Here is a 15,625-nt window from a genome sequence, read left to right as displayed (position 1 = left end):
ACTTTGGAAAACTTTTATGGGTCAGGGCAAGGCAGTGAACACAGCGGGACAGGGCGGAGGACTTTGTGGTGCCCACTCAAACATAAAGATGCATTGTCCTTGCTCTTCAGGTTTCCCAGTTCCTGAGGTGAGCTGGTTTAGGGATGGCCAGGTGATTTCCACTTCCACGCTGCCCGGCGTGCAGATCTCCTTTAGCGATGGCCGCGCTAAATTGGTGATCCCCGCCGTGACTAAAGCCAACAGTGGACGATATTCCCTGAGAGCCACCAATGGATCTGGACAAGCAACTAGTACTGCTGAGCTTCTCGTGACAGGTAGGCTGGTGGGGCCCTGACAGTCCTCCACTCCCCCGGAGACATCTCTGGAAGATGGGGAGGGGAGTCCAGAAAGAGCACAGTGGATGCAGCTCCGAGCATAGGGAAGGGTCCATATCAGGCTAAATTTGTAACAAAGTTGTTTGGCTTCTGGAATTTAATTTTCCTCTCAAAATACAGCACAAAAGTGGCTGTGAATCAGTGTCTCTACGTATATTAAACACTCAGAAGTATGTTAAGAAATACTAAAAATCACGTTTCTCAGAACATAGAAAGGCTTGGAGCCTTGTCTATAGGTCTAGTGAGGAATAAGATTTATATATTAATATATCTCTAGGAATTCACACTTGAACAAGCACCCAGATGATTCTGATACAGAAAGTCCATAGACCACCCCTTAAGAAACATGTAAATATATCCAGAAAAAGGCAAATGCTTGTTTATTATTCAAATGCATGACATAGATTCCCAAGAAAAGTTTTCACCAATCTTAGTGGCCTCTGTTGTTTTTCTCCATTCTTTATTACCTAGTGAGACATTAATACACAGAACACTGCATGACTTCACACATTACATAACAATATCTCACATGAGCTCCATAATGTTACATACACTTATCCAATAAACTATACCTTTGGTGATGTTCAATTATAAGGCTATAATTGACCTAAACAGAAAGCACATCAGGTATGAACTTTAACATGCACCCAGAAAATTCAGAGATGGAAAATGCAAAGGGTTGACAGCATCTGCTGTTGTTTATTACTCAAAAACATGTCAAAGTTAATTCCATTCACTCTTCCCATTTATCTTATAAAAAATTGCTTTCAACATAATAAAAATCCCCTTTCTGCAGCAAAATTAACATGAAATCATGTAATTATTGGGATCAACATTTTAAATACAAGTAACTGTTTCGGTTATTTGAATACTTATCAAGTTGGAAAAGATTTGGAACTTTTTAAATTACATATGATTCTGTGAGTCACAGGTGCACTCACTGTAGCAACCATTCACATTCAGTTTAATGCAACTTACTGAACTATGCAAGTTTCCTTAACATGTTAGTGTGGTGCTAAATGTGAGGTTGGGGAAAAGTACCAGAAATATTCTCTAGAAATGTCATCACAACATCCAAACTTCTCCTTTAAAATAAACAAAGAAAGAAAAAGGTAGCGACCTACAACTGCTAAACAAAACAAAGCAAATGAAATATTTGGCGAGATAACCTTCTGCAATCTCCTGGCCCCCTTCTTGCTGTCATTTGCTGTATGAGCTGGGTTCAAGGACAGTCAAGGATGTGCATCGGCAAGTCATCGCCTGGTTTTGGAATCAGAGCTGCGATTGTTTAAAAATACCCTGTTGGGAGCAGCCCTGGCTCATGGTCCTGACTTTCTTCCCTTCCCCCTGCAGCGGAGACAGCGCCACCCAACTTCGCTCAACGACTGCAGAGCATGACCGTGAGACAAGGAAGCCAAGTGAGACTCCAAGTGAGAGTGACTGGAATCCCTACACCTGTAGTGAAGTTCTACCGGGACGGAGCCGAAATCCAGAGCTCCCTTGATTTTCAAATTTCTCAAGAAGGCGACCTCTACAGCTTACTGATTGCAGAAGCATACCCTGAAGATTCCGGGACCTATTCAGTAAATGCCACCAATAGCGTTGGAAGAGCTACTTCGACTGCCGAATTGCTGGTTCAAGGTATGTGCTGGAGGTTGAAGAACAGAAAAGAAAGAGAGAGGAGAGGGCTGGTTTGGGAAGAAGTGGGGCCAGGGGTCCACCCACCTCCCCCTAGGAAGCCTGTGGGCTGAAATCAAAGTTGGCTTTTCAACACCCTTGAAAAACCTCTGAGATTCTAGGCAGGAGCTCAGAATCCAAGTAATCTGTGGTTATATATTCCATTCCATTATGAACTGGAATCTATCTCAATTAAGCGATCTGCATTTTTAAATTATTGGCAAATAATGGATTTTTTGAAAAATGGTTCTCAGTAAATTTTTATCTAATGAACATTTTCTATTTTCAAACCTAATTTATATTCATACAAAACCAAAACTTTCTGCATTTTCCTCCATCATGATAGCCAGAAAATCTCTTTAACTTTGCAGTCAGAAGTAACAGAATCTCTTTAAAAATGGGTCATTGTGTCCCTCATAAAGATTCATCTTTCCCTTCCTACAGGTGAAGAAGTAGTACCCGCTAAAAGGACAAAGACAATTGTTTCGACTGCTCAGATTTCGGAAACAAGACAAACCAGAATCGAAAAGGTATTTTTCTACACTGCCAGTTTTCAAACCTTTCAGGTTGTTGCTTCCCAGCTATTCCTCCTTGACGTGGACTTTGTTTTAATCGTTTACAGAAGTTTGAAGCCCACTTTGATGCCAGATCAATGGAAACAGTTGAGATGGTCATGGATGGTGCCGCCGGGCAACAGCTGCCACATAAAACACCTCCCAGGATTCCTCCTAAGCCAAAGTCGAGGTCCCCAACACCACCGTCCGTTGCTGCCAAAGCACAGCTGGCTCGGCAGCAGTCCCCATCACCGATAAGACACTCACCTTCCCCGGTCAGACATGTGCGGGCACCCACCCCATCTCCGGTCAGGTAAAGCATCTTTAAAGAGAGCAGGTTATTATGCATTTTTGAATTAGGTTTCATGCAACCAAAAATGTAGCAGGTGTAAAAGGAGGTAAACCAAGAAGTTACTTAATATGATTTTCACAGATCCTCACTGTCCACAGGTAACTTAAATTCTAATTCTGAGTTCTTATTTATATCCCATTTAATAAATATCTGCTCTAGGAGCCAAAAAGTAGCACAGTGAGATGAGAAGAGCACAGAAGTCAGGGTTGAAAGCCCTAAGTTCAAATCAGACCAATCACTTGCTAACAGTTTGATTTAAGGCAATAATTATAATAATAAAATAATAGTTACTATATATTGACCACTTCCTCTATGTCAGACATTTGATTGATACTCTACATACATTATCTCATTAACATTCACAACCTCTAAGAATTATTATCCCCAATTTATTGATAAGTAACTGGCGCTAAAGAAGTTAAGTAATTTGCACAGGTTGTTAGTTGTATCGTCTGTAAATTAAAGAGAATCACAATAAGAGTGATCTCAAAGTGTGTTGCAAGAATTCAATGAGATAATTAGTTGAAGGTGCCTTGTAGATAGATAAAAATTATACAAATGTTTCTATACTCAGGTGATAAGTAAAACCTTCTAAATACTTTGCATATGCTTATGTTACCTAGAAAATAAAATAGATTTCTATACTTAGGTAATATGGAGGTATTTTAGAAGGTAAGGATAGATCATCAGGGCTCAGAAATTATATACTCAAGTGGAAATTATCCACAGCTGATTTGAAACTTTGGGATTTAATTTATCATGATGAGGTTTTTAATATGAACTGGAAAATGTGCAAAATTTTAACAAAATGTATTTCTTGATCAATTTAAATGAAGTAAAAAAAAGCATGTAGAGAAAATTTCTGAGCCAAGAAAAATTTTAAAGAATAATAAGAAGATAGTTGACCTAAAAAAATTTCAAACTTACTGTAAAGTCATTGAAATCAAAACATTATGATATTGGTACATGAATAGAAAAATACATCAGAGAAGCAGAACAGAGAGTCTGGAAATAGATGCAAATATATAGGAAATTCAATTTTAAATCAAAGTGACCTTTCAATTCAAAAAAAGAAGGGGAGGCTATTTTAATAAAAGAGTGCTGGCTCAATTAGGTATCCATCCAGAAGAAAACAAACATAAATCTCTCCCTCACACCATTCACAAAGTAAATCCCAGCTTGATTAAAGAGTTAAATTTAAAAATTAAAACCCTATGATTGTGCTGCTGCACTCCAGCTTGGTGACAGAGTGAGACTCCTGTCTCTACAAAACTAAAAGTAAAAATTAAGTGCACATATAGGAATAACATTCATCAGGCGTCGGGCAGATGGGGGGCGGGGAGGGGATGGGTGTATCATACATAATGAGTGCGATGCGCACCGTCTGGGGGATGGACGCACTTGAAGCTCTGACATGGGGGGAGGACAAGGGCAATATATGTAACCTAAACATTTATACCCCCATAATACGCTGAAATAAGAAAAAAAGAGAGAAGAAATTTGGGGAAACATACATTGGGGAGATCTTTTAACCCTTTGCACTCGGGTGTCGAGTGTGGATACTGTTGAGTGGATAATGAGAAAAAAGCAAAGGGTTAAAAAGAGATTTATAGATTCAACTGCATAAAATCAAAATTTATATGTGGCAAAAGCAAGGTCATCACTAAACCAAACAGGGCATTTGTGGAAAAAAAAACAAAACATTTAAAGATTCCTCTTCCTCAAGATACTTCATTGCCTCTGCCATAAAAGTATCATAATAAACATGCAATGGCTACAATATAAATAATAACAGCCTAGAAACAGAGCATAACCTACATAACCATACATGTGTGTACCAGATAACTCCATAAACAAGCAACATGCAAGCGGTGGAACTAGGGGAATGTTTGCAACACTTATGACAAAGAACTAATGTACCAGACATATTAAAAAGAGTGTACAAATTAATTTTTAAAAGAAAAAGTACACCATACAAATGAAAACAGTAGACAAAAGCTACAAACAAATATTTCAGACAAGAGGCAATGTAAATATCCAGTAGCTATGTGAAAAAAATGTTAGGTATTTTCTAATCTTTATTATTTTGGCCATTTCAAAAGTTAAAGATATTAGCAAATACTAACATGAAAACTTGAACTAAAAACTGAATTTTAAAAACATGTCTGGCAATCAAATAAAAATGTGTTCTGTCTCAGGCTAACTCAAAGTTTGCACACCATGAAGTCACAACACAGTCCAAATGCGACTGAGAGGGAGATAACAACCTCACTATATTTTTTTGATCCAAGCCTAAGGGTCATTTAGAATTATGGAGCGTCCCGGATCCCATGGAGCATTTTGACTATCTTAGCAGTTCCAGTTCTAAGAGCTCATTAATAACCATCAAAATTACTTAGCCCCCCCCCCAGATTTGCTTTAAAATAATTAAGAAATAAAATGCCAATTTGTGGAGAAAATAATGGTCATCCAAGATAGACTACTTCTTAAATGTCTCATAGTTTAATTTTGATTTTTATTGTGGAGTAAGGCAAACATATTTCATTGAATAAGGTGCATTGTATCTAGCTGTGACCCGGTGATTATTTTTTATTATATGTGCAGAAATAAGCACTTTCCTATAATGACTGAAATTACATTGATTTTCACAGTTATGGGCTTACCTGCAGCCTGCTGCTAATCACTCATGTCATGTTAATCATGTTTTTAACTCTTTTTGAATTAAGCCCACTTTACTAGGTACAGCAAGAATAAAGCACAGATTGAAAATAAATGTTCATGTCTCTGCTTTTCTTCCATTGGTGGAGATCCTACATTATTCTAACATGGTCTTTCTTTTATTTCTAAGGCAGTCATTTTGAGAATAGAGACATGTCCCCCAGATCTCTTTTTAGTTGGATTACAACTTCATTTATAAAATATAAACTGATTTTCATAAAAAAGCCCTTCTTCCAGAAAATGAAGCATTTCTCCATGAAAGTGGTTATTGTAATATACTGTTAAGTTACTCTGTAATTTAGAGCAAATATCAACTGTACCTTGAGCTTAATTAGAATAATTATTTCTTTTATGATCAGTGTAAGAATGTCCTATATAGTGCTGAAATACATTTATAAACAACATTTTTCTATGATTAGTAAAATGCAATGATAAGGCAACACTGCCACCTAGAGAGGAAAATGTAATAAACCTTATTGATGAATAAATTAGTTTTGAAAAATTCTACCCTAAAACAGTGGACCAATCCCCAGAGTTATTGATATACATCCCAAACTGTCTTTTTTTGGCTATCAACATCAGGATTTAGTGCCCATAATCTTCAACTGATGCCGTTTGTACTTTACATACATCTAGAAAGCAAACAATGAAAACTATTTTGGAAGAAACCACTTTATCAATTTAACCAAAAATCATAGAATCATTAGTTTTCAAATCAGCCAATTTCCACAATAAAAGAAGTGCAGAGAGTAATACAAGAAGAGTAGGTGTAAACAAATACAGAGGAAATTTAAAAGAGTGTCCACAAACCCTTTGACTAGCGTAGCAGTTTGCACTGTGCATTGCACAACCTATACCCCAAACGTTCTGTGAAAAGCTTCATGAGAACTCTTCCTCCTGGCCTGGAAATTCACAAAGCATATTGATCTGGTGAAGGCCGTGGGGAGTTCTACATGAGGAAAAAAGAAATGCCTTAACATGTTTAGCCTAAAGCGGCACAGCATTTTGATTACACACCCCTTTCTTTATATAGCCCCCAGAATTAGAAATATGGAGAAGCTGAAAGTATGATTACTGGATTAGCCATGTCCTTTCTTTGCATATTAAGGAAGCCCGTTCTTCTGTCTTGATTTTCTTTTTTTCTAATGTGAGAAGGTGCAGGGCAAAAATCCTTAGCTTACTTAGAATTAAGTCTGATTCCCTTGCAGGGTTACAGCAGATAAGAATAAGGCTTATTGAGATTTAAAACAAATTACTCTCAAGTGCGTTGTTTACCCTCTGAATACGTTAACAAGGCACACATTTTAAAACTCTGTCTTAAAGCACTTCCAGATGTTCATCCCATTATTCAAATCCGATTACCCCTACCGGAGTGCCTCTCTTTGGCATTCTTGACCTCTGACTTTTGCTTTTCAGGTCCGTGTCTCCAGCAGCGAGGATCTCCACGTCCCCCATCAGATCTGTCAGGTCCCCGTTACTCGTCCGCAAGACCCAGACATCTGCCGTGGCCACGGGCCCCGAAGTGCCTCCTCCGTGGAAGCAAGAGGGCTACGTGGCCTCCTCGTCTGAGGCTGAGATGAGAGAGACAATGATGACAAGCTCGACTCAGATCAGGACAGAAGAGAGATGGGAAGGGAGATACGGTGTCCAGGAGCAAGTGACCATCAGCGGAGCTGCGGGCGCGGCGGCCAGCGTGTCGGCCAGTGCTGCCTTCGCGGCAGGGGCTGTGGGCGCCGGTGCTAAGGAGGTACTGTCAGAACTGTTCCGTTTTGTTTTTCCTTAATTCATATTCCGTTTTCTTCGGCCAGACTTGTGCCATGAAACTCAATCTGTATAGGTTGGAGGAAAACAGCATATGAACATAAAAATATAACAGAAACTGAAGACCAAATTTAGTCACCATGCTTTGTAAAGCCTTATTAAATTGGGACTCAAGTTCTAATCTATCATCAGGTTTACATAAAATATAGGTTTTAATGACACAGACCCTAATATTGCCTAATCTTGGCAATAATAAATGTGTATATATATATATATGCATGTATTTTACTCTAGGAAGTTCAGTTTATTTCTATTATGCTTTGTTATCTTATACTAGGCATATCATTTAAAAAAGTAATCTACTTGGTTCATTTCCAATCCAGGTGAAACAAGAAACTGACAAAAGTGCAGCCGTTGCGACTGTCGTTGCTGCTGTTGATCTGGCCAGAGTGAGAGAACCAGTTATCAGTGCTGTAGAGCAGACTGCTCAGAGGACAACTGCAACCACGACTGCTGTGCGCGTCCAACCTGCTCAGGAACAGGTACGGGTGGGGCCACTGGGGCGCCCGCAGAGCCAGGCCCTTTGGTGCACATTCGCTCACACAACCATCCACTGAGCTTTGTGTGCAGAAATCTCATCATGAACCAATGCACAAATCATTTTGAAGGCAGCACTGAGCCAGGCATGGCCCAGACTTCTAAACTTAATGAGCAAAATATGGTCTGAGATACCAAAGGTGTTTAAGATATAAATACCACAAGAGGAGACCAGACCAGAAATACCTGGGCTATATCCAGCAGAAGTTACCTATGCTATTCAAGGTATCAAGGGACTCCTGGTGGAGGAAGGGAAAGGGTGGCTGGAGACAGTCAGCTAAACAAGAGACCCCTCAAATCCAGAGCTCTGCAACTTTACGAACCAGGCACGGAAACCACTATTTCAGGGCAGACATTACATTTCTCTAAGCTTCCCCCAAAGGACCTTTGCTTTTACTTTCCTCAAAACAAATGTGACACTTGATTCATAGCTGAACAGTGTTATAAATCCAGAATAATTTCCCACCTTGTATTTGAATAGCTTTCCTGTTATAGTTTAAAATCACTCTAGCTTTCCTCCTTATCCTCTCTTGTGTGACATTTATGTCTTAATCCAGATATATTATTGTAACTTTTTATATATAAGATGCATTAAAGTGTTTCCTTCCTTCCCTCTATGAAAATCAGGTACGAAAAGAGGCGGAGAAGACTGCTGTAACTAAGGTAGTAGTGGCCGCCGATAAAGCCAAGGAACAAGAATTAAAATCAAGAACCAGAGAAGTAATTACAACCAAGCAAGAGCAGATGCACGTAACTCATGAGCAGGTGAAAATGGTTTTTGATTTGAAATTCATTGATGTCATTACATGTGTCAACATAGATAAGAATCTTTACCATTTATCATGAATGGTCTTGCTTCTTGGGCCACATGATTGTTATCACACTAAAAAAAAAAATGTTTGTCAGATGTGTGTATTTCTGGGGGCTGGATCTCAAGTCTCATAGAGTCACTGGATGCTCCCCTGTGTAGATGAAAGGCACTCTGTGGACATACACTGGGAGTAGAAATAGGTCTCACCTACATTGATCTGGGTCACACCACTAAATGTGTGACTGTGGGGAGGTAACAGGAAGGAGAAATAGATGCTGAGGCAGGAATGAGGAAGAGTGGAAGAGAACACTGAACATATTTTGCTTTGATAAGCTTACCTACTGCCTCCTGGCTCCATGGAAGGATATTTTCAGGTGGGTTTGGAGTGAAATGCACGCATGGCCTTAGGAGGCCAAATGACCAGAAAAGGTGAAAAGGACAGCCTCATGCCTGGAGGCATCTGGGCACCGACTGGATAAGGCCAGTTGGCCAGTGGAGCCAATTGTCCGTTGAGTGGTTTGAGAAGATGAACTTTCAAGTCCCTTTCAGCCCTGAACTCCTAAAGCTTCAGTGATGAGATATCTAAGAATGGCAAAGAGGCAAATGGGAAAACTGCCCCCTACATACACACACATCTGGGGCGTCCACATGGAAATGCAGCATCCTTAGGGAGGTTAAGGATTTGGAAAAAATTTTGCCAAGGATACGTGCAAAATATTTCTCCCCATAATGTCTCAATTTTAGAAAAATAAGTCTTGATACTCCAAGCCATCACAATATTTAGGAAAATTTACAAAACAAAAATATCATATAAAAACAGATTATAAATTATCCATGCTTGGTTTCTCACATATACAATGGAAAGGTTAGATAAAATTACTCCTAAGGCCTTCCATTCTAATATCCCATACGCTAAGATTATCTTTAGATGACAGAATTAGCATAGAATGATATTGCCATATATCTGTTTATAAATGTTGAAAGTCTTTTTAAAGAAGACAGCAGCTCTCCTGTTCAAAATAAACACTGGTGAATTCAACTTATTTTCTCTAATCAGCCTAATTTATGTTTCAGGCAGAGAAAGAGCATGGTTATATTAATGAACATGAGATTGTTTATTTTGTTTAGTGATATCTCCAGAAAAACGAATTTGTCTTCTTCAAATTCCTATTTTATTATACTTAATAAACACCATGCCACTTCCATTGGAGAGCAGGAAATAATAAGGTTTTGTTTTTATCACTGATTGCAGATAAGAAAAGAAACTGAAAAAACATTTGTACCAAAGGTAGTAATTTCTACAACTAAAGCCAAAGAACAAGAAACTAGAATTACTGGAGAAATTACTACAAAACAAGAACAAAAAGAAGTAACTCAAAAAACAGTAAGTCCAATTTTATAAAAATCTTGTAGTTTGTTGACAAATACCACATTCCAGCCAGCTGCATGTACCTGCCTGTAACCAAAATACCTAAATGGAGAAGTCTTGTTTTGTTTTCTCTTTTTGTTGTTCCTCTATGTCTAGTATTGAAAGTCTTTCAGAATGGAAATTCTGTTGCATTATTTTCCACTCACTTGATCAATTTTCAGAAGATTATCTATCTACTAGCACAGTTTGGGGCACATTTATGAACTTTCTAGACTATATCTAGATAGATATCATCCCAGCCCACTTGCCCACTGGTATAGTCAGTTTTTTCATGAATAGCTTGAGCCCTCAGTCACTTAGATTGTAATGCACAAACTTTATATAGTTGTAAGACATGCATGTGAATGCACATGCACACACACACACATACATCAGCCATAAACACTCTAACTAAATAGCAAGGAAATGCTGACATCGGAGAAGTGGAGAAATGCTGGGCATCAGAGAAGACTGGTAATTCTTCAAGAAATTGCCCTTAATTCCTGGTTGCTCAACAGTGAACTAGAAGTGTTTGCTGCTGTTGTGCCTTAGATACATGTAAGGACAATCTCAATGTTACCAAAATCCTCTTCTCTCCCATGTGTGAAGCCTTGAAGTGTCAGGAGAGAGGCATCTATTTGGGATTCTTCTATGTTCGGGGGGCAGCTGTGCTCACCTCCCTTGAGCTCAAGCTCTTGACTGATCTCAAAGCTACTTTTCTTACAAGATCCAAATGAGAACACCATATACCTAAAAGGCTGACCAGAGGCTGCTGGCTGAATTTCCCTCTCCTTATTGTGAGCGAAAGACTTCGAATGCAGCAAGAACCCTACGTGTCATAATCAAGGGCATGGAAAGCCCCGTTACCATTGCAGAGCAGGTGACTGGCAAGTTCAGCCAGCCTATAATTCGCCAGCCATTTGCCAGTAGCCACTCACTGTATTCTTTAACTTGTCAACAAGGTCTCAAAGATGAGACCTTTTCAGTTCTAGGACAATATGCTAAGGGGCAGGTGGGTGGAAAAGAAGCCGATTGCTCAGGAAAACAAAAATCTGTGTCTTTAGCACAGGTGTAGGACACTAAAATGGGAATGTGACATTTTCTCTTTCATCACTCAGCTTTCTGTATTTTGGATTTTGAGACAGAATCTCGCTTTGTTGCCCAGGCTAGAGCGAGTGCTGTGGCGTCAGCCTAGCTCACAACAACCTCAAACTCTTGGGCTCAAGAGATCCTCCTGCCTCAGCCTCCCAAGTAGCTGGGACTACAGGCATGTGCCACCATGCCCGGCTAATTTTTTCTATATATATTAGTTGGCCAATTAATTTCTTTCTATTTATAGTAGAGACGGGATCTCGCTCTTGCTCAGGCTGGTTTCGAACTCCTGACCTCGAGCAATCCTCCCGCCTCGGCCTCCCAGAGTGCTAGGATTACAGGCGTGAGCCACCACCGCGCCCAGCCTTGCCATTTCCTTTGTATCTTTTGAAACTCAAATCTTTATTTTACTCTAAAAATTAGATGAGACAGGAAACTGAGACAACTGCTGCGTCCATGCTGGTAGTTGCCACTGCAAAGTCCACAGAAATAGAAACAGTCTTGGGAGCCCAAGAAGAAATTGCCACACAACAAGAGCAAATGCACCTAACTCATGAAAAGGTGATGACCTCTCACTGATGTGAAAGTCATTCTTGCACCATTTCATTTGCAAGCCACCTGCATTTTCATCCGGGATCTTAGTCATCACTGCTTCACCTCCTTTTCTTCTTATAACTCAAACAGAATATTCCTTTTGCTATCCAGCTAGCTTTCACTGCCATCTCATTCCTAACTTTCAGATTTTCTTTGAATTGTTATTAATATGATATTATATTAATAATTCACTTTAACATTTTCCTGTTGAAGTAGACTCCAGTATATAAGACAATTGATAATACAAAAAATAATGTGCTACATATGGCTCTACTGGAATTTCTCATCGATTATAGTAAGAATAATGTGAAAAAGATAACTAACACTCCTTAGTCTTTTATTGCTAATCACATTTTTTCCTTTAAACTAGACTTCTTATTTTGACCAGTGAAACAGTATGGATGATCAAAGCAACTCCAATGATATATTGAAGTGTAATTAAAATGTTCTTGAATAAGAAGACATTTTGCTTCCTTTCTCAGTTTTGATTTATTTTTCTTTTATTAGAGGCTTATGAAATTTAATGACTATTTTCTCACCTTTTTTCTACCATATGATCAGATAATGAAGGAAACTAGAAAAACAGTGGTACCTAAAGTCATAGTTGCCACACCCAAAGTCAAAGAACAAGATTTAGTATCAAGAAGTAGAGAAGGCATCACTACCAAAAGAGAACAAGTTCAAATAACTCAGGAAAAGGTGAATACAGATATTTGAGATGTTCAAAGTTCATCTTTAAACTATTTTCTAGTAAACTATTAATATTAACTACTGTATGGTATGAATTATTAATCTACATATTCCTTTTTAAACCCCTAACTAAAACCAAAATGGTAAATATGTGACTGATTACCATTAATTTTATCTGCACATTTGATTTTCATCCACACGTAACATTTGTAATTCATTTTATTCACCGTTATCCTTTGCATGAAGATTAGCATTTTTAGCTTAATTTTTTAAAAGTCCCACCACATGTGGCCTTGAGGCCGCAGGTTCCCCACCCCTCGTTTCTACGTTTTGTGATTCTCACTCAGTGTATACAAACATCACCATGCAAGGTAATTTCTCTTATGTGTTTAACCTGAATAACTTCTTCTTGCATCCCTACTAGGAGGGGGGATGGGTCATATCATGTGTGCCTGAAGCCCTGTACAACTAAAATCTTGATTTTACTGTAATAATCAGATGAGAAAGGAAGCTGAGAAAACTGCCTTGTCTACAATAGCAGTTGCTACTGCTAAAGCCAAAGAACAAGAAACAATACTGAGAACTAGAGAAGGAATGGCTACTAGACAAGAACAAATCCAAGTTACCCATGGAAAGGTGACTATTGCTATTCCAAGTGTGAGATCCCTATTATAATACATTAATACCAAATCTCATGTGAAATCCCCTTTTGTAATACATTAATACCAAATCTCTGAATTTATGTATGAGACACTATTAACCAAATTTATTTTTTTGAGACAAACAATTTAAACTAAAAAACCAAATTATCTATTATTATTAATATTATTACATATTCCTTTCCCCACTTATCTCTTTACCATTATTTTCAACTTTTTATTAACCAATGAAAATCCTCCAGAAGTTGATTTAAAATTGCATGCAGGTTAATTTTAAGAAACCCCATGAATATTAGAACAAAAAACCCACAAAAGTTGTATAAGTAAATGATAAATCTTACTGGCAAGACGATGTGTGTTTTGAGGGGTCATAAATTCAGTATATTTCATTACAAAGTATAAACTTCTTTCAGTAAATTACCCATAATTTTCTTCATGTGAAACTTTATGTTTTTGCCCCTGTAAATATCAGGTGAGAAAATAAGCTGAGAAAATTAGAGTGCCTGCTGTAGCAGCTCCCACTAAAGCTAAACTGGATGCAATATTAAAATCTAGAGAAGGAAGTATCCAACCAGAACAATCACACGTAAACCATGAAAAGGTTACTGTATCTATTTGTAGCTATGAAATTTCCATGAATTAAACTACTTCCCATGACTGCCATTTACCCTAAGTGAGCTATTTACCTAATTTTATTCTTTATTGCTAATATATAGTATCTGGAAATTAGCAACTAAAGTTTTTCAATTTCATTAGCATCACAGCCTGAGTCCTGTTTATATTTCCCCTCATGTCATTTTCTAGCTCTATATCTTTGATTTATATTTTTCTAAGACGTGATTTAAGGTAAACTTTTTAAACCTTTACCCAAGTCTAATATTTAATAGCATATCATCCTTTCAGAAGTCTCATAGATGATAGAAATTCCACGATGCAACATACTTCATGAGTGATTAATTTTTAATTTTATTTCCATTCTAATTTTGTCATAAATTGACTATCTTATTTTTGTGTTAAAAATTAGCTAAGGATGGAAGCTGAGAAAATGTCTATACCTAAGGTAATAGTTACTACTGCAAAATCTACTGAGCTAGCCACACTGCCAAGGACTAGAGAAGGATTTGCTGTTAAGCAAGAACAAATACATCTTTTTCGAGAAGAGATGAAAACTGATGCTGTGGAGGTGAAAAGCATTGTTTCATCCCATTTCATCAACAGCTCTCATAACTTTCCATCCATCATGAGTTGTCATGCTTCTAGTGTTCCATCTAATTGCTTAACAGATCAACAAAACGTTAGAAATGATTAGATTCAATCCAAGTTCTCCCGTTGAACAGTTAGCATTTCTGGTAGTGAAAAATCAGATTAAATAACACATTTATTTGTTATCTCCTAAATTTATTCTCAGCATTAAACCTGTGTGAATTGGGGTCTCCTAGTCCAATTCTTCTTCCTGGTTATCTAGGTTCCAAAAATATGAAGGGTATTAGAGTCCACTAAGGAATAAAAGCAGCTACCAGCATAGAGTTGCTCATTTATAGCTGTCCACTAAACAGCCTTTGTGTGTGGACTTGACATACAATAATTCAACAAAAAATAGATGCTCCCTCAATTTAAAATATCCAACCATAATTAATGTTTTTTCATAAGTTTTAAATGAAAAACAAGATTTATGTATTTCAGTTGTTCAATAGTAAAATGATAATTTCTTTGAGCCCTAGTTTTATCATTGTTAAAATAAATAAATTAAAATTTAACCTGCCTACTGGTTGAAAGGTTCAAATGAGATATAATGCAAATGTAATCACTCTACAAGCAAAGTTCTGTATCTATTTAAAACATTAAATATATATATGGACTAATCTTTCTATATATTTAGTATTTTCTGTCAAAGATGTTAACATTTTAAAACATCTATAAAATTCAAGCCAGCTAATTGTCTATAGAGTTAATAAAATAAACAAATAAATGAACACTTAACTCACCTAAGCCTCATGTATATTTTATAATTTCTTCCAAGATGCAGTGTAAAGTGAAGATGGTATCTGCAATCCCTCAATGCCTTGCGTCTTCCTTGAAGGAAGCACTGGTTAAAGCCCTTGATCACTAGAGGCCCAATTCCATCTCAAAAAGCCTCATTATACTTTAAATTGTTCAGAGAACAACTTTTTATAGATATACAGGTAGCTTACTTGAAAAATATTTTAGATGCATTCTAGATCCTATTCTCAGCAGCAAAGAAAACTGAATGTTAATAATATATTTCAGCCTTACTTTTAAAAGTGCACTGGATGAACATGGCTATGTGATTTTCGTGATATGATGTTTCCAAGTATTG

The 15,625-nt window shown here is 37.6% G+C and overlaps 1 protein-coding gene across 46 annotated transcripts in view; it reads left to right on the top strand.

The window, feature by feature from the left end:
• The window catches only part of TTN (titin), a 273,099-nt gene that overhangs the window by 4,679 nt on the left and 252,795 nt on the right, over window positions 1-15,625 (top strand). For 43 of the 46 annotated variants that reach the window (XM_076005713.1, XM_076005679.1, XM_076005674.1 and 40 more), the window contains exons 3-13: window positions 111-314; window positions 1,728-2,015; window positions 2,496-2,581; window positions 2,674-2,918; window positions 7,092-7,422; window positions 7,820-7,978; window positions 8,661-8,798; window positions 10,097-10,228; window positions 11,768-11,905; window positions 12,500-12,637; window positions 13,127-13,264. In XM_076005713.1, the coding sequence (XP_075861828.1) occupies window positions 111-314; window positions 1,728-2,015; window positions 2,496-2,581; window positions 2,674-2,918; window positions 7,092-7,422; window positions 7,820-7,978; window positions 8,661-8,798; window positions 10,097-10,228; window positions 11,768-11,905; window positions 12,500-12,637; window positions 13,127-13,264 (1,997 nt within the window). The remainder of the gene's footprint in view (window positions 1-110; window positions 315-1,727; window positions 2,016-2,495; window positions 2,582-2,673; window positions 2,919-7,091; window positions 7,423-7,819; window positions 7,979-8,660; window positions 8,799-10,096; window positions 10,229-11,767; window positions 11,906-12,499; window positions 12,638-13,126; window positions 13,265-15,625) is intronic. The other 3 variants (XM_076005677.1, XM_076005688.1, XM_076005692.1) reach the window with 3 other exon arrangements.

This window comes from Microcebus murinus, chromosome 8 (genome assembly GCF_040939455.1).
Source record: "Microcebus murinus isolate Inina chromosome 8, M.murinus_Inina_mat1.0, whole genome shotgun sequence".
NCBI classification, from domain to species: domain Eukaryota; kingdom Metazoa; phylum Chordata; class Mammalia; order Primates; family Cheirogaleidae; genus Microcebus; species Microcebus murinus.
Note: the sequence above shows the minus strand (reverse complement) of the source record. Positions and strands in the feature narration are given on the sequence as shown.